The sequence below is a fragment of the Phodopus roborovskii genome, unplaced genomic scaffold, assembly GCF_943737965.1.
Source record: "Phodopus roborovskii unplaced genomic scaffold, PHOROB, whole genome shotgun sequence".
Lineage (NCBI taxonomy): Eukaryota > Metazoa > Chordata > Mammalia > Rodentia > Cricetidae > Phodopus > Phodopus roborovskii.
The window spans coordinates 47,487,695-47,511,348 of record NW_026126511.1 but is presented as its reverse complement, the minus strand read 5'-3'; the positions used below and the strand labels follow the sequence as shown (position 1 = coordinate 47,511,348).

Genomic DNA, 23,654 nt, shown 5'->3' with positions numbered 1-23,654 from the left:
GGGGTATGTGTATAGGTCCTGGGTGGGTTATATGACCCTCTGTCCTCTTACCTTCCTCAAAGTGAATGCAGGATACTGTGAGAAGGTAGGTAGCAGCTTCTTAGAGATGCTGTTCTCTTGGCTATGGAATGGAGCTGGCAGTCTCTGCCCTGTTCTTTTCTTAGGTCAGAATGTTTTGATTGAGGAAGGAGACATCCTGTGCTCTTATGTTGTAGAAAGAGTGGATGCCTCAGGGCCCTGTAGCTTTGGGAAACTGAGGCAGAGCAATCAGTGGCTGGGTCCATGTGGGCTCAGATGGTAGGCAGAACGTGTCCCAACCCCCTCCACACTGTGATCTACCTCAGAAAAAGTAAATAAAAACACGTGACTATAAAAATCTGAGAAGTAAAAAGGCACATTGGCAAGGCTAGCCACAACTGAGGCTGTAACCACATATACTGCCCCAAGGTCACCTCAGAATGCCAGCTGTGGGTTGACATTTGGAGCCCTGGGCCCTGGCAGAAGAATTGAAGAGGGAAACGGGGTGAAGTGTATGGGGTGGGTGGGATTTATCAGCAGAGGTCTGTGCTAGGTTTCCTTAGCTGCTGAGTTGACCTGGAGGGGGAACTTCTGGATTCCAGATGGGAATGGGGTACAGGGTGGGGGTGATGGACTCATCTGCATCTTAGCTCTGCCTTTCGTTAGCTGTGCAATCCTTAATAAAACAGGTTTCATGTCTTGATCCTGTTATCTAAAAATTGGGATCAAAAATAAGATGATGCCTAAAAACTCCAGCTTTCCCTAAATGCTTTATGTAACTCGTGAATTTAAAAAGTGTTGGCTACTTTTTCCTTGCTCTTGTGCCATTGAGTTGTTAAATAGCTGTCAACTTTGGTTAAGGTCTGAAGACGGTGCCAACTTTTGGAATGTATCAGTACATCTCGATCTTGGCAGCCTGGTTGTTTTGTATGTATCAACACCCTGTGATCTCATATACTCATTCATTTGTCTAATATTGATTGTGCAAGACACTGGTCTGCTGTGAGCCTACATGTTTTGGTTTCCTGAGAGAACACCACAGACTGGGGCTAAAAATAACAGTTTATTGTCTGGAGATTGCAAACCTTTAACGGAGGCATCAATAGGATCCCGTCACTCTGACACTTAGAGGGAGGCTCCTTCCTGTGTCTTCTGAACTTCTGATGGCTGGGCCAATCTTGGTCTGCAGATGCCTTGTTCCCACCTCTGCTTCCATTGTCCTGTGCCTCTGTCAATTTACAGGTCTCCTGTCCCAAGAATAGGGTCCACCCCACTCCACTGTGAAGCTTAACTAATCACATCTGTAGAAACCCAATGTCCTAAGAACGGGACATTGAGGAGGTTCTGGAGATGGATGAGTTGGGAGTACTATTCAGCCAGTAGAGCAAGAGGTAGGTGCTTGCAGCCTGGGTTCGCAAGCAGGGTCAGGTACTCAGGATGCCATTGGGAAATAGAAAAGAAAGAAGACAGGACAAGGCTGTGTGAGAGCTGCATCCAAATACCCCAGGTCTGCTTCTCCAGCGTGGGCCCATACCAGCAGGAACTATGGAGCCGAGGAAGGTCACGAGCAGAGTGATAAGAAGCATCCCCAGCTCATGGACATATGAAGTTAACAGGGAGGGTTTCTGAGCTCACCAGCTTGGGAACAGCAGGTGCCAGAATGAGGGGCAGGAAGGTGGGACGGGTGAAATGTGTGGCCTCATGGATGGCAGAAAGTATAAGTGCCAGGCAGACCTGGACAGAGATCGTGGCCCCTTCACTGGCTGGCTGCATGTGTGGTCTCAGACAAGTAACTTCAACACATGGCATAGGCATAGAGACTGGATTCAGTCATGTATACTTGAATCTCTGCCACGCTGCAGCTTCTCCTGGAAGGAAGCCCTACTCACAAGCAATTAGAAACTTATCCTCCACCCAGGTGCCCAGCTGGAAACTTGAGCTTATCCTGGCCTCCTCCCCTGCTACCCCAGGGGAAGCCAAAAGCTGTCCTGCTTTCTAAACAACTTAGCCATCTCCCCAAGTCTGTGATGGCCACTTTCCTAACCCAGGGCTCTTCCACCTGAATGGACCATAGCTTCTGTCTTCCTGCCTCTCACCCTCCTCCTGTTCCAGCCCTCTGTCACACACAGCCCAGCCATCTCCCTCCCTTCCTTGCATGCAGACCTGATGTGGCTCTCCCAACAGCCCTTTCGAACGAAGGCTTCTAGCCGCTGTCAGGGTCAAGTCCAGCATCTAGGCCTCCAATACCCCCACCTTCCCAGCCCACTGAGCCCCTGCTGATAATTTCACCATGGCTGCATCATCTTTGCCTGAAGTTCCTACAGGGATTGCTTCCTCTCCCCGCGCTCTCCCTTTTCTCTCTGCCTTGTTTTAGCTCACACCACTGAAATGGAGGCTGAGGGGCTTAGACCACGGGCATTTCTTTCCTTCCGGTTCTGCAAGCTGGAAGGCTGAGTTCAGGGTACTAGCATAGTTGGGTTCAGTTGAGGGCTTCCTTTCCTGGTTATTGTATTCTGGTCTGGCAGAGGAGGTGGGGCAGAAGGGGACAGGAATGAAGGTAGAGAAAAGGCATACACAGGTGCTAGTGCCAAGCTCAAAGGTGTCAGACAGGAGGTGGGAGGTTTATGATGTAGCCGAGGCTGGCCCTTAAGCTCACTATCCTCCCACATCTGCCTCCTGAGATAGTGCTAGGGCTAAAGAGGTGCTCTACCATACCCGACCTTCCTCATTATATGAAGCCACTAATCCCATTGAGAAGGGCCCATCCTCATAATCTCACATAAACCCAGTCTCCTCCTAAAGCCCCGCCTTTCCAAACCATAACCTTGGGGGTAAGAACTTCAACATATGGATTTGAGAGGGGCAGTAATAGCCCTGAATGCCCTCTACCCTTCTTACTTAGCTAGCGTCTGTTTCTTGAGGCTTCACAGAACCTCCCCTGGTGTCCCCCAAAACTGAGTAACTGGCATTTATGTGCTTCCAAAGAAGAATTCTGGATCTTCCTCTCATCCCAGAGGGAGGCTGTTTGCTTTCTGCACTGATATCCTGGCTTTCCAACCCACTAATCTTGTTGTTATCATCTTTCAGGGCCACCAGGACCCAAAGGTGACCAAGGCAATGAAGGGAAGGAGGGAAAGCCAGGTACTCCTGGATTCCCGGGACTTCGAGGTAATGGCGCACCCTAGGAGGAACCTGGAGAAGTGTTTCAAGTCCATCCCTGACCCTCTCTTCTTAGAGATAACAGACTTCCATTGTTCTTCCATTGGGTGACTAAGAAGATGTCAACCAACATAGAATGGGCCAAGTACTTTTCCCTAAGAAGTAGCAGGATCTTAAGGGAAGAACACACAAGAATCCCCAGGTCCCCTACGCCACTGCCCACATAAGAATCAAGTGTTCTATGATTCTAGGAGCCTGACATTCCCCTGCCCCATCTCACTTCCTGATGTCCGATTCCCCATGGCTGGTGGCAGGAGGGGGGGGGATTTAGGACCTTCTAGAAGATTATATTCTTCCTCGGCTCATAGTCTTAGACGTTTCTTATCAGGGCCCCTATCAAACATGGGAGTATGCCCATTTCTGAGCCTGTGTGGCCTGTGTGGCATGTAACATTCCTATGAGTGAAGAGGCTTCAAAGTCATGCAAGGATAAGAAAGCCTCATGAGGAAAGTTCTGGTGATTTATTTTAGGAATTATCCCTGCCATATCTCTAGGTACATTTCAGACAGAGGAGAGAAGACAGGGCATGAGGGGGATCTCTCCAGCCTGATCTCCATTCTGTCCTCAGCGCCATGGCTGAGGATGCCTTGAGGCTCTCAGGACAGTGGAGCCACTTTTCCTGCCGGATGAATCATAGGGCGAGGAGCTTTGGGCACATCTTGCATTAGGCACAGAGCTCAGATGCCACAGGACTCTTAGACTCTGGGAACAGATGCATCATGTCAAGAAGGAAAGAAAGACATTCCACCAATTTCTTTGACGTCCTCACACCCTTGGGAGGCCATTGTCCTTTCCCAGTCATTTGATATTAGCCCCAGGGTAATGGCTGGGAGATAGGTTTTCTTTTGCTGTGGAAAAAAGCTCAAGGAAAACCAGCTTGCTCTCCAAGCAGGAAAGAACAATTAGGCAGCTGATTATGAGAGCTGTGTTCTGCAGCTATGACTAGACTTGGGTCAGGACTCTTGGGGGGCCTTGGGCTCTTGCTCCATAAAAGTGTTTGTTGATTCTGGCTCACCATGGTGCCTTCAGTGCAGGCTGTAGCCACCAGGTCTGGTGGCCAAGAACCTAGAGCACAGCGACTATGCACCCATTGACTAGTTCTGTGGATGTCCTCTAGTTTTGGCCCTTAGTTTGTGGAAAGAAAGGGAGTGTTTTGTTTTGTTTTTCTTTAAACAGGTTGAGGCATTACCTCACCCTCCTCACTCATTAATGCCATCCCTATAACATCCTCTCCCTAAGGACCAGCAAGCCCCTTAGCCTAAAGTACCACATGATGTTGACCAATCATGAACTTTCTGTAAGAAGGAACAAGGCTCAGATCCTGCCCCCAAAGCCCTTTGCTGTGTGTCCAAGTGCCTTACCATCCATGAGTCTCAGTTTCCTTATCTGTAGTGAGTGAAATAATACCTTCATGCATGCCATGAGGATTAAATGAGATTCTTTATGCCTGGCACACAGAAAGTCATCTAAAAGATGTCTGTGGAATTTACAAGTCTAGCATGCTTATGGGTATCGGGATGGGACTGGAACTACTACCATCCACTCATAGCACTACTGGGCCTTTCAAGGATGAAGGGCCAGGGAAGGGTGATAAAGGTACATATGGGGATGCCCTGAGATGACCTGCAGGATGCCAAGCAAGAGGGAGCCTAGCCTATAGAAGCCCAAGTTCACATCAATCATTAAACCGGACAGTGGCATCGAATGGATCTTTCAGTTCTGGGTCTGCAGCTCCACCCTTGTCTCTTCTCACCCCAGGTCTGCCCGGAGAGAGAGGTACCCCAGGACTGCCTGGTCCCAAGGGTGATGATGGGAAACTAGGGGCCACAGGCCCCATGGGCATGCGTGGATTCAAAGGTAATATTGAAGTTTGCTGTACCCTGAAGCCTCACATACCTTCTGTCCTTCAGCAGCTCTGGAGTGGGTGGGCCAGCGATCACACACAGCCTCTGCCATCCAACAGAGCTGTGTGTGTGTGTGTGTGTGTGTGTGTGTGTGTGTGTGTGTGTACAGGTCACAGCCCAGGAGTCTCTCAGAACAAAACGAGACTGCAAGCCCATATCACCCCCTCCTCACTAGTTACACCAGCCTCCTCTCCTTCTGCAAGACTCTTTATGTGTCCCCTGGTGCTTACAACTTTATTTCATTTCTCAGGTTTATTTGCCAACACTGTTTCTTCTTTCTGTGGCTAGTCCCCTTGTTCATTTTTAGGGGAACCTACTTCAGAGTCAGATTCCTATGGTTCCCTTTTCATTTAGGATTGTCAGACTGGCCAGGTGCAATGATGCACACCTTTAATCCCAGTGCTTGGAAAGCAGTGGCTGGTGGATCTCTGTGAGTTCCAGGCCAGCCTGATCTACATAGTGAGTTCCAGGCCAGCCAGAGCTACATAGAGAGAGAGACCATGTCTCATATATATATGAGATGTCAGCAGACCTGATAAATGTGTGTGTGTGTGTGTGAGAGAGAGAGAGAGAGAGATGTTCTATTTATAGGCCACCCACATTTCATTAATTACCACAATAACTAAGAAAAAATACTGCTTATCATTCCCACCTTGCATCTGGGAGGTCTCCTGAACATGGATCATTGGAAAATCATATTCCACTCTCTGGTGATAAAATACACTGGGGTTTTTCTTTTGTAATCCTAATTTGAAAATATATAGTTTTTTAAAGAGGTCCCTGCTTATTAAAAAAAACAACTAGATAGTACAGACATGTCCAAGGGGTCCAGTAACTAGGAAGTCCTTTCTTTGGCTCTCACTCTTCAGAGTGAGCACTTTGAACTCTTTGGAGCACACACTGTTGGATGTTTCCCTAAACGAGATCAACCATGTATGTGGTTGGTTTGTTTTGCTTTGTTTTCCAAGCCTGGGATCACAGTAGATACTCTCTCTCCTGGCAGTTTGCTTTCTTCACCCCAAGTATGCAGATATGCTGGGCTTTGTCTTGCAGATGTGTATCTGGAAAACCATAAAATAGAACCACCCTTGCCTTTCTAATGCCCACTGAGCAGTGCCAGGACGTTCTCCTTCTTTATTGGGTAAGCAGGAACTAGGAAAAGTTCTGATCTTTTACCCCAAGCCTGGAAAGGAAATTCCACAAGTCCTTGGAAACTCTGCCTTTTGTTTTACAGTTTTCCCTACTAGGAAAAGCAAAACAAAACAAAAAAACAGCCTGACTTATAACCTATCTCTGTAGACAACTGGAGGTCAGTCTCCTTCCACGTGGTGACTGCGGGGATGAACTTGAGTGTGAATTTCTTCAATTTTGACAAACTGTTTCATGGCCCATCTGCCCCATTCCAGGCAGCCGTTGATGTTGTGTGGCAGATGGGGTGCTCTTGTACTTTGACTAGAGGGGGAGGTAGACTTACTCTTTCCCTGCATGGCCAGAGCAGATGTCATAATTTTCTTTCCCACAGTGCCCTCTGGTGGATGCTGGCTCCTGCCTGCGAGTTTCCCTAGCTGTGGGTTAGCAAATCCAAAGATAACTTCTTAATAGCAAAGTAGGGTTTGCTTCCACTCATAATGCCCATTTTCCCTCTGTTGCAGGTGAGCGAGGCCCAAAAGGAGAGAAAGGAGAGAGAGGAGAGATACACGGTAAGGGAGCTCTGCTGGGTTACTGAATGCTAGGGGATATAGTGGACCCCTATAAGGTCAAGAGTCAGGTGCTGGAGCCATGCTCTGGGATTTGAACATCAAAGAGCTTCCCTTTTTTTCTTTTCTTTTTAGCCGCCACTGGCCCAGCAATAGGTACCAACAAATCCTAGGGGTGTTGTCCTGAGCTTGTATGGATGGATCTAGAGGTTTCCTCCCAGAAGTACCACTAGCTGCCCATATACAACCTTTGGGTGCCCATGTATCCATCTATAAAGTGAAGAGAATAAGAGTCCTGAGCTCTTAGGGCCATGGTGAGAACTGACCAAGTTGGTCCATGTATGACAGAGTCTGGATGCACGATTCAGGGCTCATGACGCATTGGCCATTAATATTCCATTGCCATACACCAACTCAGACAAACTTCCTAAATCACTGGAGATGTTTGATAAAACTCAGTTTCAGGCTTTGCAGAAACAGCTCATGCAATGCTCAGGGGAGGCTAAGTGGAGCCTCTTCGGCCATCTTTGCTACTTCTGGGGCCATGGGGCTAAAGACCTTTCTCTGGCAAACCATGCCATTTTATGTGGGAATGGGCACCTCTGCTGAAACCCTTCCTGTAACAGTGGCAAGCTGAATGATCTAGCTGGACCACATTTCTATGAGGTGTATTTCCCCCAAAGTGCTACATGTAGACTCAAGGGAGATTGCCTTCTAGCCAAGTTTCAAATAAGGACAGAACACCCAGCCCATGGTGTGATTGGCTCTGAGTCAGGAGGGCATGGGTACCTATGCTCTGGGCATTGCTGTCGGGGATGTGGCTGGGGTACAGGTGCTGGGGAAGTACAATCTGGAATAATACTGAAGACCTCCCCCAAAGGACAGGGTGGCAAATGCCTCCTCCTGAGCTTAGCATGAGTATTTGTGACAGAATACTGCTGAGATGGCTAAGAAGGACTGGACTGTGGCATTCAGCTCTGAGAAATAAACAACTTTGTGGGGTTGGACAGGAAAGGAGGAACTGTGTGGAAAGATGACCTTTGAGTGTGAGATCAGAAATGCTGTCCACATACCAGAGGGGTCTCATCAGGAACGGTCTGTCAACTGTTCTCTTAGCTGACTTGAGAACCCACACAGAAGGTCACAGCCAGGAGAGTAAGCATGGTCACTATCATCCTGGACAGAACTTGGGCTATGAGGCTGAGGAGGAAGATAAAGCTGGATGGCATGAAGTTCCCCGGCTAGAGGCTAGGGAAGAGCACCGCCCACCCACTTAACCTTACAGTCCATGGACTGTCCAGCCAGGGGCTGACATCAGTTCTGGATGTGTTTCCCAGGGAAGGGAAGGTTTCTTTCCTGTCTTGAGGAGACTACATCCAGACTGGAGTCCAGGGATCATACAGAAAGCCTAACCACAGCTTGTACAAAACTCTTCAAAGACCCCAGAAACGGTCTCCTTCTGTCATAGAACTAGAAGGTGAGTGGGCTTGGCAGGCTAGAAGCTTTATCACAGTGTGAGGAAGGGCACAGACAAGAATTCTAGAACTGTGAGACTGGGAGACTATCATTTACCTTCCCCAATATTACAGTCCCGGGACTGAACACTGGGGCCCTGGCTTTCCTGAATCTGGAATGAAAAGTCAGGCCACAATCTTGGGACAGTGAAGTCTTGGATGGCAGGGCTGGGTTCCCCAAGATTCCTAGTGAGTCCCCCCTCCCACTTAGTGCTAGAGATGCTGACAGAAGGCCCAGACTGGAACCACCTTTGCCTTGATTCTGAACTGAAGTCTGAATCTGTGATGAAGCAGGGTTGCCTTCCCAAAGCCTCAGCTTCCTAGGTTGCTTCAGGCCAAGCCAAGCCATATGTAGACTCCTGCTGTGTTTCCATAGCCCTCCTGTCCCTGAGGTATTAGTTATATCCATGAGACCCAACCTCTGATGAGTGGCCCACAGCTCATCTTTCAGAACAGCGTGGAAATTCTGACGACACAGTGCCTACAACTGGGCTTTCTTAGTCATTCCCTGGGCCTGGCAGTCCCACTGTGGGATAGATGGAGTAGGAAGTGTGGGTTCTCAGTACCAGATAACCTCAAAACTCTGAGTTGGTGATGCAAGGCCAGATCCTCAGGCTGAGTTCTGGCAACTGGTGCCTTTGCCACAGGCTTAAAACCTTCACCGAATGCCTGTATTGCAAATACCCAAGGTTCCAACAGGAAGTGTTACTATATATTCTTGACAACATCAAGGGGACATTTCTCACTGGCTAGTGGACAATGCATGGTATTAGAGAAAACTCCTGGGACCATGTTTGTGGCCAGTGTTAAGATGTTTTTTTAAGAACAAAAATCTTACCGGTGTTTACCCATATTGAATCTGGAGTCCTGGGATTTGGGATCTGGGGGTTTGGCTAGATTTCAGGTCACTTCCTGTTTCTTTCCCAGCTCCACCCGAGCAGGTCATCCAACTGAGACCAAGAACAGAGAAGGAGAGGGATTCCAAGGTTACCCGCTTAGATGATGGCTGACTGCACTGGGGCTGGAATCCAGATCTCTGGGTGTTTTTCTTGATGAGAAGTAAAGAATTTTATTTTCCTTCAGGCCTTAGACATCAATCATCCCATTAAATACTTGGCTTTCGAAGATTTGGCCAGGGAAAAAACAAAATTCATATGCACATCTCAAGGAATACAAACATTTGTTTTACCTTGGTATATAGTCTGTTTGCAAGATAAATATATATGTGTGTGTGTGGGTAAAGTTTTATTTAAATCCAAGGCCATGAATTTTAAGCAGTGTATAAGTTCAGATTGCTTATTTTTTTCCCTAAGTTTGGCCTCACATGAGGAAAAAAAAAAAACTGCAGCTAAATGTGAGTAAATCCCAAGAAAGTATTAGTAGTTATCATTGGAAGTTCCGAAAACTGGGGAAGTGCTTAATAGTATGTGTGTGTGTGGTTTTTTGTTTGTTTATTTTGTTGTTGTTGTTTTGTTTTGTTTTGGGTTTTTGTTTGTTTGTTGTTAAGTAAAGGGGACCCAGACAGACAGACAGACACACACACTCTCTCTCTCTCTCTCTCTCTCTCTCACACACACACACACACACACACACACACACACACACACACCAGCAATGTTGAGCTCAAATGGACAAGGGATGACTCAGTGACTAAGAATGCTTGATGGAGGCCCATGTAAGAGGCTGAGTGTGTCTGCGTGCACATGTAACCCACTGTTGTGGGGGTGGAGACAGGAGGATCACTGAGGCCTGGTGGTTGCCAGCCTAGATCCAGATTCAGGGAAAGGTCCCATCTCAAGGAGAAACACTGGAGACTGTCAGAGCCTTTGGCCTCTGTGCCTATGTGGGTGCGTGCACATACACCCCACACACAGAACGAATGAGTGATCAAAGGAGGGAGATTCCAGACAGTTTCCCCATGATTGCTGAGATGTTGCTACTTCTATTTAATATAAAGAAGGGGAAGGGACTCCTTGAAGTGTATAGATTCCCATCCTCCCATACCTGGGCCTTGGAGACTTTGTTTAGAATAATGTCACACCAAAAGCTAAACTTATCTCAGGCCTGAAGAGATGGGACTGTCACTTTTTTTATGGGCACTTTGTTAACCATGCATATAACCTAAAATCCTTGTGTGACTCGAATGTCTCGGCAACAATGTGATTTAAGGAGAAACCATGGTTCTAAGAAAAATGGGCCACTTACATGACACTGCTAACATTCGCTCTCCCTGGTAAGTAGGAGAGAGATTCTGGAAGCATCCATTTCTTGGTTTTTCACAGTGGTCTATAAGAGACACAGTTACACCCATGGTAGAGAGAGGAGGGAAATGGGGGTTGAGAGGAACCTGGCCGTCACTGGCATTCTTCCTAAGGGAAGTCCAGGACACGAATGAGGCCTGTCTGGTTTGGGGTCTACACACCAAGCCTTCTGCTACCGTCTCTGAATCAGCCCAGGTCTTCTTGGGCCATGATGTCCATCCTTCATAGTTCGGGTGGAAGGTGCTAATTCCTTCCTCAGCAATTCTCAGTTACTTTTAAAGAATCTGCTCTGTTTGGTCTGCACTTTGCCAAGCTAAGACTGTCCTTACCTGCCTCTGTGTCTCTGAGCATTGTTCAGACATATGCAGGACAGGCTCTGGATGTGTTAATCAAGACCTTCTGCCTCAGACCCTTGGCATGCTTCCTGACAATGGAGGTGGACAGACACCCTGAACACAGAGGCATCTGCATTTATCTGTAGTGTTTACTCACTCATTCATTCAGGGTAGTTATTCAACAATTCATTCATTCTCCTGGTCCTTCTGGTGTCTGGTAATGCCTTGACAAAAGCAGTCTCTCTCTCTCTCTCTCTCTCTCTCTCTCTCTCTCTTTCTCTCTCTCTCTCTCTCTCTCTCACACACACACACACACTAAAGCTCACATCTAGCAACTGAAAATATGTGGGGAATACCACATTTCATTCAGGAAAATTGGCTTGAAGCAAAATGCAAGATGACAGAGAGAAATAACAAGGACACTGTGAATGAGGCATGTGGAGACCAAGATGAAAGAGAGCAGGGATCAGGACACAGAGACCAGGGTGGAAATGACTTTGAAAAAGAGTAGAAGCTGGAGAAAATGAGAGGCTCCTCAGAGAGTGGGAACTGGCCTCCCTTATTTCTATCAGGATGAGAAGGTAGGTATGCAGATGGAAGGAAAGCATGAGTGAAGGGAATACACGTGGATGAGTGAAGAGAATACACGTGAGTGAAGAGAATACACGTGAGTCAGTGAAGAGAATACACGTGAGTGAAAGAAATACACATGAGTGAAGGGAATTGAATACACATGAGTGAAGAGGTGCCGATTCCTTTGGCAAACGTCTACTGAGTCTTCAAGCCAGGAACTTCCATCTAGCAGGAGAAGAGAGACTTGTCAACAGTACAGGTGTCCTTCAGAAGAGCTATGGTAGAAGTAGGGACAGTCAAAGAGGAGCTCTGACCCAAACACTAATGGGAAGTTGAGGTCCAGTGGGTACTTGTGGAGGGAGAATGATGGCATTCAGACGCAGGGAGCTGTACATGGAACTCCTGTAGATGGGCTGAATGAGAGTCTAAGGTATTAGAAACAAAATCCAAGTCCAGGAGACAAGTGAGAATTCCCACCCCAACCTCTACCCCAGAACTTTGCAGTGGTCAGTTTAGCCTTGACCCTCTCTCTGACTTTGGAAAGCCACCACAGGGTGCAAGTAGAAGTGAGCACTGAGGAGGTGACTAGGGGAACTTCCAACCAGAGGCTATGTCATCCCTGATGGCCTTCCTCCTTCCCAAGACCCGAGGCACCAGGTGGGCCGTTCTGGCCCTGGGAACTGTCCCCCCCCCCCCGTAAGTCCAGGTTGCTCCTCTGCTCCAGCTCCTGCTTGGGTCTGAGGTGCCCTGTCTTTAACCAGGTCCTTTTCAGGTCCTAACCTCATCCAAACAAAGATGAGATGCAAACTGCACAAAACTCTAAACAGTGTGAACCATGGGGCGGGGCAGCTCAGAGAAAAACTAGTTCTCCTGAGCTTGTTCACATGCTGAAACCTCAGGTTGGCTTTTCCCATATCACAAGTTTCCTGGCACCAGCCAGATGTCCTACTTTATCTGCTTGGAGTTAGTATGGACTCCATAGGTTCCCAGGGTCCCTACTTTAGATCCAGGGCTGAAACCCATGCTTCCCATGACCTCCTTGGGTTCAGTCAATTGCAAAAATGTCTCACAGAGCCGGCGCCTCCCTTATGAAAAACATTCTTGCCATCCCTGGTCAGCTGAAGAGAGGCAGGAATGTGGGGTCCTGTGCCCAAGCAAGGAACAAATGCAGATGCCCGTGCTAAAAGAAGTGGAGTCCCCTTGGGGACACAGCAGTGCTGAGGTCATTGACTGCTGATATCTGTATTCTAAACACATCTAAGTGAATACAGGAGTCAAGGGCTGGTGCCTGAGAAGGCCAGCCAGTTAGGAAACAATAAACAAATGAATGTTTGGCATTTGTTCTAAGCAAGAGTTAGCAGCCAGGGGCATATTCAGGATTTGGGAGAGCTGGCTGTTTGAACGGCTTTTCTTGTGGGGGTATACATGCCTGCTAGTCAAGCCAACCAGTTTACTGTTCTGGGTACAGCATGCTGCTAGCTCATCCTCATGGCTCTGTGCCTATCAGTCTTTCTTCCCCGGGGCCTGGAGGCAGCTCCCTTAGGATTCAGAGATCCACTCTCTGGGATTTGCCCTGCAAGAAAACCCTTAGTGATCCAAAGGTCAGGCAAGCAATGCCTTGATGGTACCGGAGAGGTGGCTCAGCAAGCGAGCTTGCTGCTCTTCCAGAGGACCCAAGTTTGAATCCCAGCACCCACATGGAGTGGCCCACAATACCTGTAACTCCAGCTCCAGCAGATCCAACACTCTCATCTAGCCTACACATACACATGACATACACATTAAAAAAAAAATAAACTAAAAAAAAAATGTAAAGGCCTTGAAACCACTAAAGAACTGAAGTTTGGGTCATTGATGTGGGTTTTGTACAAATAAAGTTTAAGATGAAGCAAAGCTGAGATATGCATGGAAACTAGGAGTGAGTGGACTGTTTGTTTAGAAAGCATTTCAAACAAACTCATGAGTGATTCGCAGCCCCTGGAACCCTGAGCTCTCTCTCCTTGTGGTGCTGGGTGGTAGAGTAAAATGAGAACACCGCAGATGAAGCTGGGAAGACAGGGCTGCCACTGACTGACGTCCTGACTCCGTGACCCTCCCCATCCTTGGATATGGAAGACGCCTTAGAGGGTACTCGGGGTCACCTGCTTCCTCATGGGTGGCAGCCAGCTTCTTTTCTTCAAGGGGATGTCGGTGAGAGGTAGGCAGAAAACAGGAAGGAGCAGGAAAAGAGCTCCAGGGAGGTCTTGTGGGTGCTGTGGTGGTAAGGCTGTGAATTCGCTTCCTTGCTGACTCAGCCTGGGAGAGTCACTTGCCACTTGCCACCACACCACAGTCCCCACCATGATCCTCCCTCTGCCCCATGCTGAGTTTCACAACACAAAAATGGACCACCCTTGTCACTGAGTTCCCAGTGTGTCATCCCTCAAATAGAGGCAGACACTACTGAGGGGGCATGTCCTCACCCAGGGTGGCAGTGTTAGTACAAAGGTGAGGATTTACAATATGGACTTGGGGGTGTTGAGCCCTGGACTTGGAAAGACCCAAAGTAATGTAGGAACCAGTGTGTGGAAGGGGGAAAAACATCCCCAGGAGTGGCCACTGGGGGGTGTGGGGGGGCGGTTAAACAATAGATCCATAAATCCTTTGCCAGAGAGGTCTTTCAAATGTCAGCATCTCCTGCTGGAGGGCTTGAGTAAGGAAGGCTCAAGGCCTGCTGACATAAGCAATCAGTACTCTTCATTGTCTCCTGGCTCTCCTGGCTTTCTTTCTAACCTAGGGAGGGGGGGGGAGAAGAGGTTTATTGACTCTCTTGAAAGTCCACAAAATGAAAGGGGAGAGGAGAGCCTCAGCTTTCACACAGCTGCCTGGTAGATAGCCTCAGCTACCCACACAGCTGCCCGGTAGATAGCCTCAGCTACCCACACAGCTGCCCGGTAGATAGCCTCAGCTACCCACACAGCTGCCTGATAGATAGCCTCAGCTTCCACACAGCTGCCTGGTAGATAGCCTCAGCTACCCACACAGCTGCCTGGTAGATAGCCTCAGCTACCCACACAGCTGCCCGATAGATTCCTTCAAATGTAGTTGTGAGAAGCTTCAGGCTTCGACCATCTCCCACTGCCATAGTCTGAGCTCCTAGCTCCAAGACAGCAAGGTGAACTCTTCATTTATTATTTGATAGATGCATCTTTTTTAAGGTTTAGTTTTACTATTTTCAACTAAGCGTATGTATGCTGTTGGTATGTGCACAATTGTAAGTGTCTGTAGAATGAGACATCAGCTACAGTAGCTGGAATTATAGATGGTGTGAGCCACCCTGTGTGGGTGCTGGGACCCAAACCCATGTCCTCTGTAAGAACAGAATGTACTCCTAGCCACTGAGCCACCTCTCCAGCCCCAAGACACATCTTTTAAAAATAAGATTATTTATTGTATGTACATGTGTAAGTAAGGAGTCTGATCTCTTCCAGGGGTCTAACTCAGGTTGTCAAGCTTTGTAGCACCTTAACCTATGAAACCTTGTCACTAGCCCCTAGACACATCTTTATTGACAAGTACCAGGAACCAGGCAGCCAGGAATAGCATCAGAGAGCCTTGCACTTAGTTTCCAAAGACCATGTGACCAAGCTGAGGACAGAAAGGGCAAACACTGGGGAGTAGGGAGGTGGCTCTGCTGGTGAAGTGTTTGCTACATGAGCATGAGAACCTGAGTTCAGAACCCACATAAAAAGACCCAGTATGGTGGTACACATGTGTAACCCTAGTGCTGGGCAAGTAACAAGCTAGTCCTGCTGAATGGTGAAGTCTGGTCTCAGGGAGAGACCCTGGCTCAATGTAAATAAGATGGAGAAAAGTAGAGGAAGACATTTGACTTCATCCTCTGGTCCCCACAGGCAAGAGCACACACAGATAGATGATAGATGAAAGGAAGGAAGGAAGGAAGAAAGAGAAAAAGATGGATGGATGAGCAGATGGACACATATGGCTATATGGCAATGCAGTCAGGGCACCTCAGGGGGACATATCTGCTGTGTGACCTCCATCCAGAGACTCAGCATAAGGGGAATTCAGCACAGGAAAAAAATCTAGGTGGGGCCACTTCTTCAGGTGATCTAGACAAAGTCTTTTCCTTTCTTAACTCTCCTTGGAGGAGGGTGGTGACAGCGGACCATCTAATAGACATTTAATAAAACATCCTAAAGAGGCACCAAGTCCCCCTTTAGGGTCAGAGCAGATACCCTCCCCCAATAAATGGTGTTTTCTACACCCACACCCACGGGCAATGCCCTTCAGGAGAGCCTCCCCAGAAATGCCTTCCTTCACTTCAGGGATGGCTCCCATGTTCCCATATGGATCACATTTCCTGTTGAGAAGTGTCACCCCAGCCTAGGGGGTGGGGACTCCAGGCCAGCCCAGGGCATGAGGAGTTCTTCCGTTATAAGAGAATGAAAGTTCAACGTTCTTAATGGGCAGATGGTCCAAATTATCCCTGTTCCCCCACACACACTCCACAGCTGCAGAAACTGCAGAGCCCATTTTCCCAACCCTGTGTGTTTATTTCTACTCTCCACAACCTCCTTTCTTCCTTCTTGTTTGGCTTTGGCAGAGGGGACTGCAAGGCAGGAAAAACAAACATCAAGGGACTGGACTGTTTTGACCATAGCTTGGGCTTGCTCCCTTGCTTTAGAAGCAGAATTCCCCCGGCTCTGGGACCCTCCGATGCATTGCCATGGGAGGTTCTGAGTTACTTAGTTCTCTACCCTGTTCTTAGAGCCCTTAAAAAGTGGCCTGTGTCCCACTCACCCATTCACGCATCTACTTTCTCACTAAGTGCAGTGTGCTGAATACTTCTGCTGCCCCTTGTTAAAGCTTGGGTTTGAGTCCGGAGGGTACCTGCCAAGATTTCCAAATTCTTGTGTACCAGAACAAAGATATAGACCACGAATAGTGATAAAATAGTTATAAAGGAAGAGAGAGACACTCCTGAAAGTGGGAGTGGGCTAGAGCTAGAGCTTGAGTATTGCCATTGTGCCCATCTATGACCCTTTATAGGTCATTTACATGGCACTGACTTCTCAGATGGGACTTTCTGTTTTGTTTTCTAGTCCTGCCAATTGCTTTTTCTTATATTAATCTTTTTTTGTAAAGATATGGTTTATTATTTATTTTTGCACGAGTGTATGGGTGTATGTGCACATGCGTGTGCATGTATGTGCAGTGCCCACAGAAGCCAGAAAAAGGTGTCAGATTCCCTGGAGCTGGGGTTACAACCAGCTGTGCACTGTCCAACAAGCACTGGAAACCAAGTTCCGGCCCTCTGAAAGAGCAGCAGAAGCCTGCGCTCTTAAGCGCCAAACCATCTCTGTAGCCCTATAAGTTAGTCTTAATGACATTCTCCATACCTACTTAACTGCTACACCAGGATGTTGAATGGCCATCATCTTCTCATAACATAGTGGAGGATGGAGTGCACAGGGATCATCCAGGAGAGGCAACTGCAGTGTAATAATTCCCAAAGACAGGAAACACTCATCGGACAACTTCCCAGAGGTGGCCTCCTTGTGTGTTACAAGGCTAGACAGGTATTGAGCCTATAGCTCAACTGATGCTACCTACATCTGGCTTGCCTTAATACTGCTGTGGCTGTGCATGAAGACTTCCTTCAAAGTATTCCAAATACAAGACTGTTCAAAATTGTCCTTGTATTAGAGGCTTCCGAATCTCCCTGGCTGATTCCTGTGAGCAGTCAGACAGGGCTTTAAATCAGAGACAAAGATGTTGTAGCCCAGGCCAGTAAGTGCCAAAGACCCAGTAGAACCCTTAAACAGAGAGAAAAGCACCTTACATTTGGAGAGGGATGCTGTTAGACAGCAGCCACCAGTGTTCAGTCTGAGACTCTCTCTGTTTGTCGAAGGACAGGTTATGGCTCTGAGCACCCCGTAGCAGATGTGTGACCTCAGGCAAATCAACTGACACTTCTGGACCCATTTTTTCTATTGCATGAGAGAAGCTATGCCGACTAACTCATGGAGCTCTTGTGGACAACAGCGGGGCACAGTATAGAGCACTTTGCATAGCTCCCGGCATTCAGGGAAATCAAAAGACAGGCTTCCATTCCTTGCACTGTTCCTACTTCACTTGAAACCTCCCCTATGATAAGCCCAGGACTGGGCTTTGATGTGGTTGGGTGTGGGGACAGCTCTGAGCCATTCTTGACCAAGGCATGCTGGGAGTTCCAAGGCTACTTCAGCCTGGAAACCAGCTCTGAGAGATGGCAGCTACAGGACCACTTATGTGAGCCTCCCAGAACTGCCCAGGGCAGAGGGATGGAGCATCTGGCTCAGTTGCACTGAGAGTAGAAAGATATTTCACAGTTTACCCCCCAGTAAAAGCCACAAAACCCCAAACAGGGCATGCTAACGAGGTAAAGGATGAAGAAATACCAGGGACTGCCAGAGATGCCAGTGCCCTAGAAATGAAACCAGATGCCAGTTTGAAAGTCCTGGGGTGAATTCCCAGGAGATACTGTGCCTTCCTTCCCATGCCCAGGGGTAGGATGAGCAGCTGTCAGACCCTTGGAGAGATCAGAGATTAGAGTCTGGAGTCTGGGGAGGGGCCCAAGACCGAGCACTTCCCACCTGGTGCTCAGGGAATCATGACGCGGATCCAGACTCCTCCTCCAGGATCCTGCTTCTTCTCCTAGATGTGTAGTTACAAGATAACAAGAGCAAAGCAATGCTTGCTTTGAGAGAAGAATCCCCACATTAGATTTATAAGGACAGCGTTAGGCGCCCAAGAAAGGTCTGGGCCGTGGTGTGGAATTCCCTCATCATTCTGGAACTGCCTTGCTTAACAAATCACATCCAGTTTGCATTAGTGTGCCGGGAGTTGCTGACAGCAGGAGCCAGGCTTCTGCACCCCCACTCCCTCCCCCGTAGCAGGCAAAGGAGCCAGAAACTGGGGAGTGTGGAGGAAATGCAGAGGAGACCAATCCTGCCATCTCTGCTGGGGGCCCTGCTGTTCAAGCCCTCCTCAGTGGTGTGTGGAGATGCCAGAGACCAGTTGAGTGCTGCTAGGTGGCCTGCTGAAGTTCACCACGCTGGGTGTTCTAAGTCTTTGACACAATTGCTCTCACTGCCACCGTTCTCCCCATGTGCCCAGAGGTGGCACTGCTCAGTGGCACCAACACTCTAACCCAGTCCTCGAGGGCAGAGGCAGCCCACTTCTACTCATCAGGGCCACAGGAGGAGACTGCTAGACACTGCGAACCTCTAGCACAGCGAGGGCCCTCAGAGGCAGGTTAGCAGCCAGCCCTGAGACGGGTGTGCCATTGACCCATGTTCTGCTCTCTTCGGCTGTTTCTGGGAGTCATTTGAGTCACTTTAGGTAATGGGGCCTGGAGAAAGGCCCATCGTATTGGCAAGCCAATGAAGGGGTTATTTGGAACCAAGGCAGCTCCCGGCCCACTGCCATAAGTAAGGGGTCAGCTTGTCTAATGTCTCATCTCAGACATGGCCTAGGGACACCAACCCCTTACTCTCAGCTCTTTTGCCCCTGCCTCCAATTCCCCCTCTCCACAGTTCCCACCCCATATTCTTGAGAGATTCTGAGTGACTCTGGGATTTGGGACAGATGTTCTGAGCTAAAACAGTCCTCTGGGCCTTTCCCACATGTAAGGAAGTGGGCTCAGCACACTCCTTGATCAATTTATCAAATGTCACAGCCTTACCACATTACTTGGCAAAGTCAAATCGGCACTGGTGACAGGATACCGAACAGATTCAAAGAGCAGTAACTATTGCCACAGGGAAAAGAATTCTGCACAAAGTGAATTCTCTTTTGATGTGAACAGAAGTGACATGTGTTAAAGGATGGAGGGGCCAAGAAGGAGGGGAAGGGTTTGGCGAGGCCAGGAATGTGCAGTTACAAAAAGAAGGAAGGGGGTAGTGCTGGGACAGTCCCTATGGGCTTGGTAACTGATGGTAATCAAAGTAGGCTACTCTTGTTGGACAGGTGCTGGGGATAGAGGTCTTATGTAGATGAAAGTTTCTGTCCATTGGGGACCACATGTAGATGGAAGTTTCTGTCCGGCCAGTCCCATAGCTGTTTAGTCCCCAATAAACACATAGTGGCTTATATTAATTATAAACTGTTTGGCCAATGGCTCAGGCTTCTTACTGGCTAGCTCTCTCTTAATTATTAACCCATTTCTATCAATCTGTGTGTCTCCATGTGGTCTTGACTTACTGGTGATGCCTGTATCTCTTGCTTCTTCAGCAACTACAGTCTTGCTATTAGTGCTCCCTTGGGAGACCTTGAGCCTGCTTCAGGAACTTACTGTTGGCTCTGACAGCACCTTTAAGCTGGGTTGTGGTGATTCTGAGGTATTGGCTTAGAGTTGTTGGAAATGATATCTATGTCTTCTTGAAGTCCGTTTAGGCCAAGTTTGAAGTCTAGTTAGGAGAAGGGTTCAAAGGGGCCTAGCTTGGCTTTCACCAAGAAGAGACTTTTTGCCACTGAACCTTTCATCAGGCTGGGAAATGACGGTGGCAGTGAAGGAGTGAGGGAGATGGTCTCATGTGTCAGATCCAAAAGGTCACTAGCTACATGTCTTGATGGGCCCTGCCCAGACACGCTCCCCTCCTCCCTACCTGGACTGCTGCCTCAGATGCACAATGACCATGCTTAGCAGGGCTGACCTAGGATGGCCTCACACCAAAAATGATGGGATCATACACCTGTGTCCCTGTCTCTAGCTGGCTGGGCCCTGAAAGTTAAGATGGGTACAAGAGAAGGACAGGAGTCTTGAGGTGCTCAGATGGGCTTTCTGGTCCTTCTCACTCATGAAGGCTTGTGTCCACCCATGCAGCCCTGCCCATCAAAAACTGTTTAGTACTCAAAGCTAGCCTGGACCAACACTGAGCATCCAGGGCTGTCATTGCAAGGGGAATAGTGCAAACACATGTAGCCTGAGAAGGAGAGCTTCCTAGAGCAATCTCAACCCTCTGGTCTAAGGAATGCCAACCCCAGCCTTGGGTCTCCAGACTTAACTGACACCAGCTTCCCTTGGTGGGATGACCCAGCACTGGAAGTGAAGGAAAGAGGGACTCTGGGAAGAGGGAGGCCTGGCCTCCCAGAAACAGCTCAATCTGTTTCCTCATCTCTGCATGGGCATGGGGCACCCTGAGGTCCTCTCCTTCACGTCATTTGGTTTGCCTGAGTGACTCAGGATGGAAGACCATGCTTTTGTTTCCACAGTCCTTTGGAATGTGCTTGGGAGTTCCAGAGGTGCATCAGGATAGAGAACTAAGTGAGCAATTGGAAATACATATACTGACCTATTATAAGAAATGAATAAGTAATGCACAGGGCAGGGACCGACTCACCAGGCTTTCTTCCAGTGCTGGGGCTGGTGTGTCCTTCCCCTGCCTAATGTAGCAACACATTCACTTCCACATTACTCAGCAAACCTGTGCCCCGAAAGGGTGTTGCAGTCATCACAGTTCACTCATAAGACTCAGGGGGAGCTGGTGTGTTTCTCTGAATTTCTAGCAACATGTGATAGCCCCAGGGTAATTAAAGTAACTTTCCCAAGTTTCTGTTCTGTCATCATTGTAAGGTGGATTAGCAGGCCCTGCTCAGATCTCAGGAAGAGTGGGTGACTCTGAGAGAGAAGAGAGAGCATGGCACTGGCCCTAGGTTAAGTACCCAGTGCAGACCCCAGCTCTCCGACTCACAGGAATGGCTTGGATGAGTCACATCACCTCTCCAGGCCTCTGGTCCTTTGTGTGTCACGTGAAGGCTTTATGCTACCTCAAAGTCTTGACCAGCTGGCAAATCCCATGCTTTTCTGTCATTTGTGATGATTGGAAAAGCCCAACGATTGCATCACCATTAACTAAAATAGCTCCATGTGCTACGTGACAGGACATCCACAGCCCACAGCTAAGCTGCCCCAAGCCTCGAGAAATGCAGAACTTCACAGTCCAGACCCACTCGTTTCTCCATGGCCTGACTCCACCTGTGTCCCTTTCTGTTTTTACTTGGGAGGCAGATCTGGGGCTTTCTTCAGGAGCATGGGAAGGACTATAGGGTTGGCACCAGTAGTAGCCTGAGTAATAGGCAAGGTAATTCAGCAGGTCTAGGAACAGGAGGCAGTTTCTAGGAGCTGGGGTAGCAAAGTAGAAAGCCATAAACAGAGGTCAGAATCACTGCCACCCCAGACAACTTGTAGGTCAAACAATGAGCCTGTTGTACTGCAGCCTGTGGCTGCAAGGGACCAATTGCCTGCCCTGGTCACTTTCCCAGTTTCTTCCAACCAGTGCTTCTGGGCTAAGCCTTGGGGTGACTGCAGCCTTCGCAATATAAAAGGGAAGACCTCCACCCACACACACTGTGGGGCCCACAATCCCCAACCCCAGAACAGAAAGGAGAAGAACTGAGATCCAGCCTGTGAGCATCTCAGCTAAGTTTGGGAGGGTGGAGGCTACAAAGGGAAAGCTCTGCCCAAGATCTCTGAGCTGCAGGCTGGGGACAAACTGTTAAATTGGGATAATGTCTGCCATGTTTCAGATGAGGAACAATTGCTTAAGCAACTGGGGCATGGCAGGGAAGCCATGGTGGGGAATGCAGAGGGGCAGGAGAGCGAAGCAAGCTGGTCATAGACATCAGGAAGCAGAGAGAAAACAGGTCATTGGGCCAGTCTTGTTTCCCACTTCCTCCAGAGGCTCTACCTCCTAAGAGTTCAAAACTTTTCAAAGAGGACTACCAGGCTACCACAGTAGCCTGCAGGAATATTCCGCATTCAAACCATTACACAGGCTGAGGCTGCCTCTCAGGCACTGGATCTGGTTAAGTGGAGGCTGACATATTAAAGATGGGGCCGGAGCATTTCTGGATAATGGTAATTGTTTAATAAGAAAACTCTACCTGAGAAACTGCTGGGAAGAAGCCGGGTTGAAATCCTCTATTCACAGAAAACTTAAATTTCTAAGTGAGACACGACACTCTACTTGGGCTAGAGACAGATTCTTGGTGAAAGGCTTGGTGACTCCCCAGATAAGTTGATGGAAGTACCCTCACCCTCAGGCCTGCGAAAGGTATTCCTACTCTGTAGCATCCATGTCCCTTTGCAGAGCCCAGGAGGCCAAGGACTGTTGAGGGAACTGCATCTGGAACAGAGTCCCCGAATTGGGGCAGTCTGTACCTTAACCAGGAAAACCTCAACGTATGTGTTTCTCTTGTTCATCAGTCAAGGTGGCACCTCACCTCCTCCCCACCTCCTTCCTTGTCTACACTTCTAAGATGATGCCTTCCGCACCCTCTACTCCTGTCTTCTATCCCCATCTACACATATATGAAGACAGGGTCTTACCATGCAGCCCAGGCTGGCCTAGGAACTAATGCTACTCCAACTTCAGCCTCTCAAGTGCTGGGAGTACAGATGTGTGCCATGACACCTGGGTTTCCTAGGCTTTTGTCACATTCTAGCTCTTTCTGCTGCTCTCACCTGACCCTCAACGCTGCCTGGCTTACTCTGGAACCGGTAGCCTCCTCCCGCCTGCTCTAACCTCCCATGGGCTTCTGTTCCCAGCCTCACTGCACAGCACAAATCACACTCTCAAGTGATGTGATGTTGACAGAGGCAAGGCAGGTCTCGGGAAACCTATAGCCAACCTGAAGCCAAGCCTCAGGCAGGAGGTGTCCCCGGTTTCCCGCTTCATGTCCCCAGGGAGTATCCCTGGTCACACATAGCTTCTGGGTTCCACCTTCCCTCCAGTTTCCTCTTCAGAGTTCTCCCACTGTGTCCCCATCCCCATTTTCCCCTTAGTGCTGGCAGGAGCTGTGTTTTCAGTAACTGTCAGGGGTGTCTAGTTGCCTGATCCACAAAATGAATGGAAATTGCCTGGTCCAGTGAAATGAAACTCACATAATATGCGAAGAGAGTTGTCTAGTCAATTTTGCTAAGAACTTAAACTCTTTTTTAGAAATCAGTAGGTAAGAGGAAAGATGACAAAGACTAAGACTAAAGCTGGGCATGGTGGCATACAGCCATAATCCAAGCATTTGGGAGGGTCAGCTGGGCTCCATGGGACCCTGTCTCCAAACGAGGCAAAACAAACCAACCAACCAA

General features: G+C 48.6%; 1 protein-coding gene across 1 annotated transcript in view; it reads left to right on the top strand.

Moving 5' to 3' along the window:
• The window catches only part of Scara5 (scavenger receptor class A member 5), a 92,073-nt gene that overhangs the window by 62,372 nt on the left and 6,047 nt on the right, over positions 1-23,654 (top strand). The window contains exons 4-6 of the mRNA XM_051195501.1: positions 3,106-3,186; positions 4,996-5,094; positions 6,794-6,841. Of these exons, the coding sequence (XP_051051458.1) occupies positions 3,106-3,186; positions 4,996-5,094; positions 6,794-6,841 (228 nt within the window). The remainder of the gene's footprint in view (positions 1-3,105; positions 3,187-4,995; positions 5,095-6,793; positions 6,842-23,654) is intronic.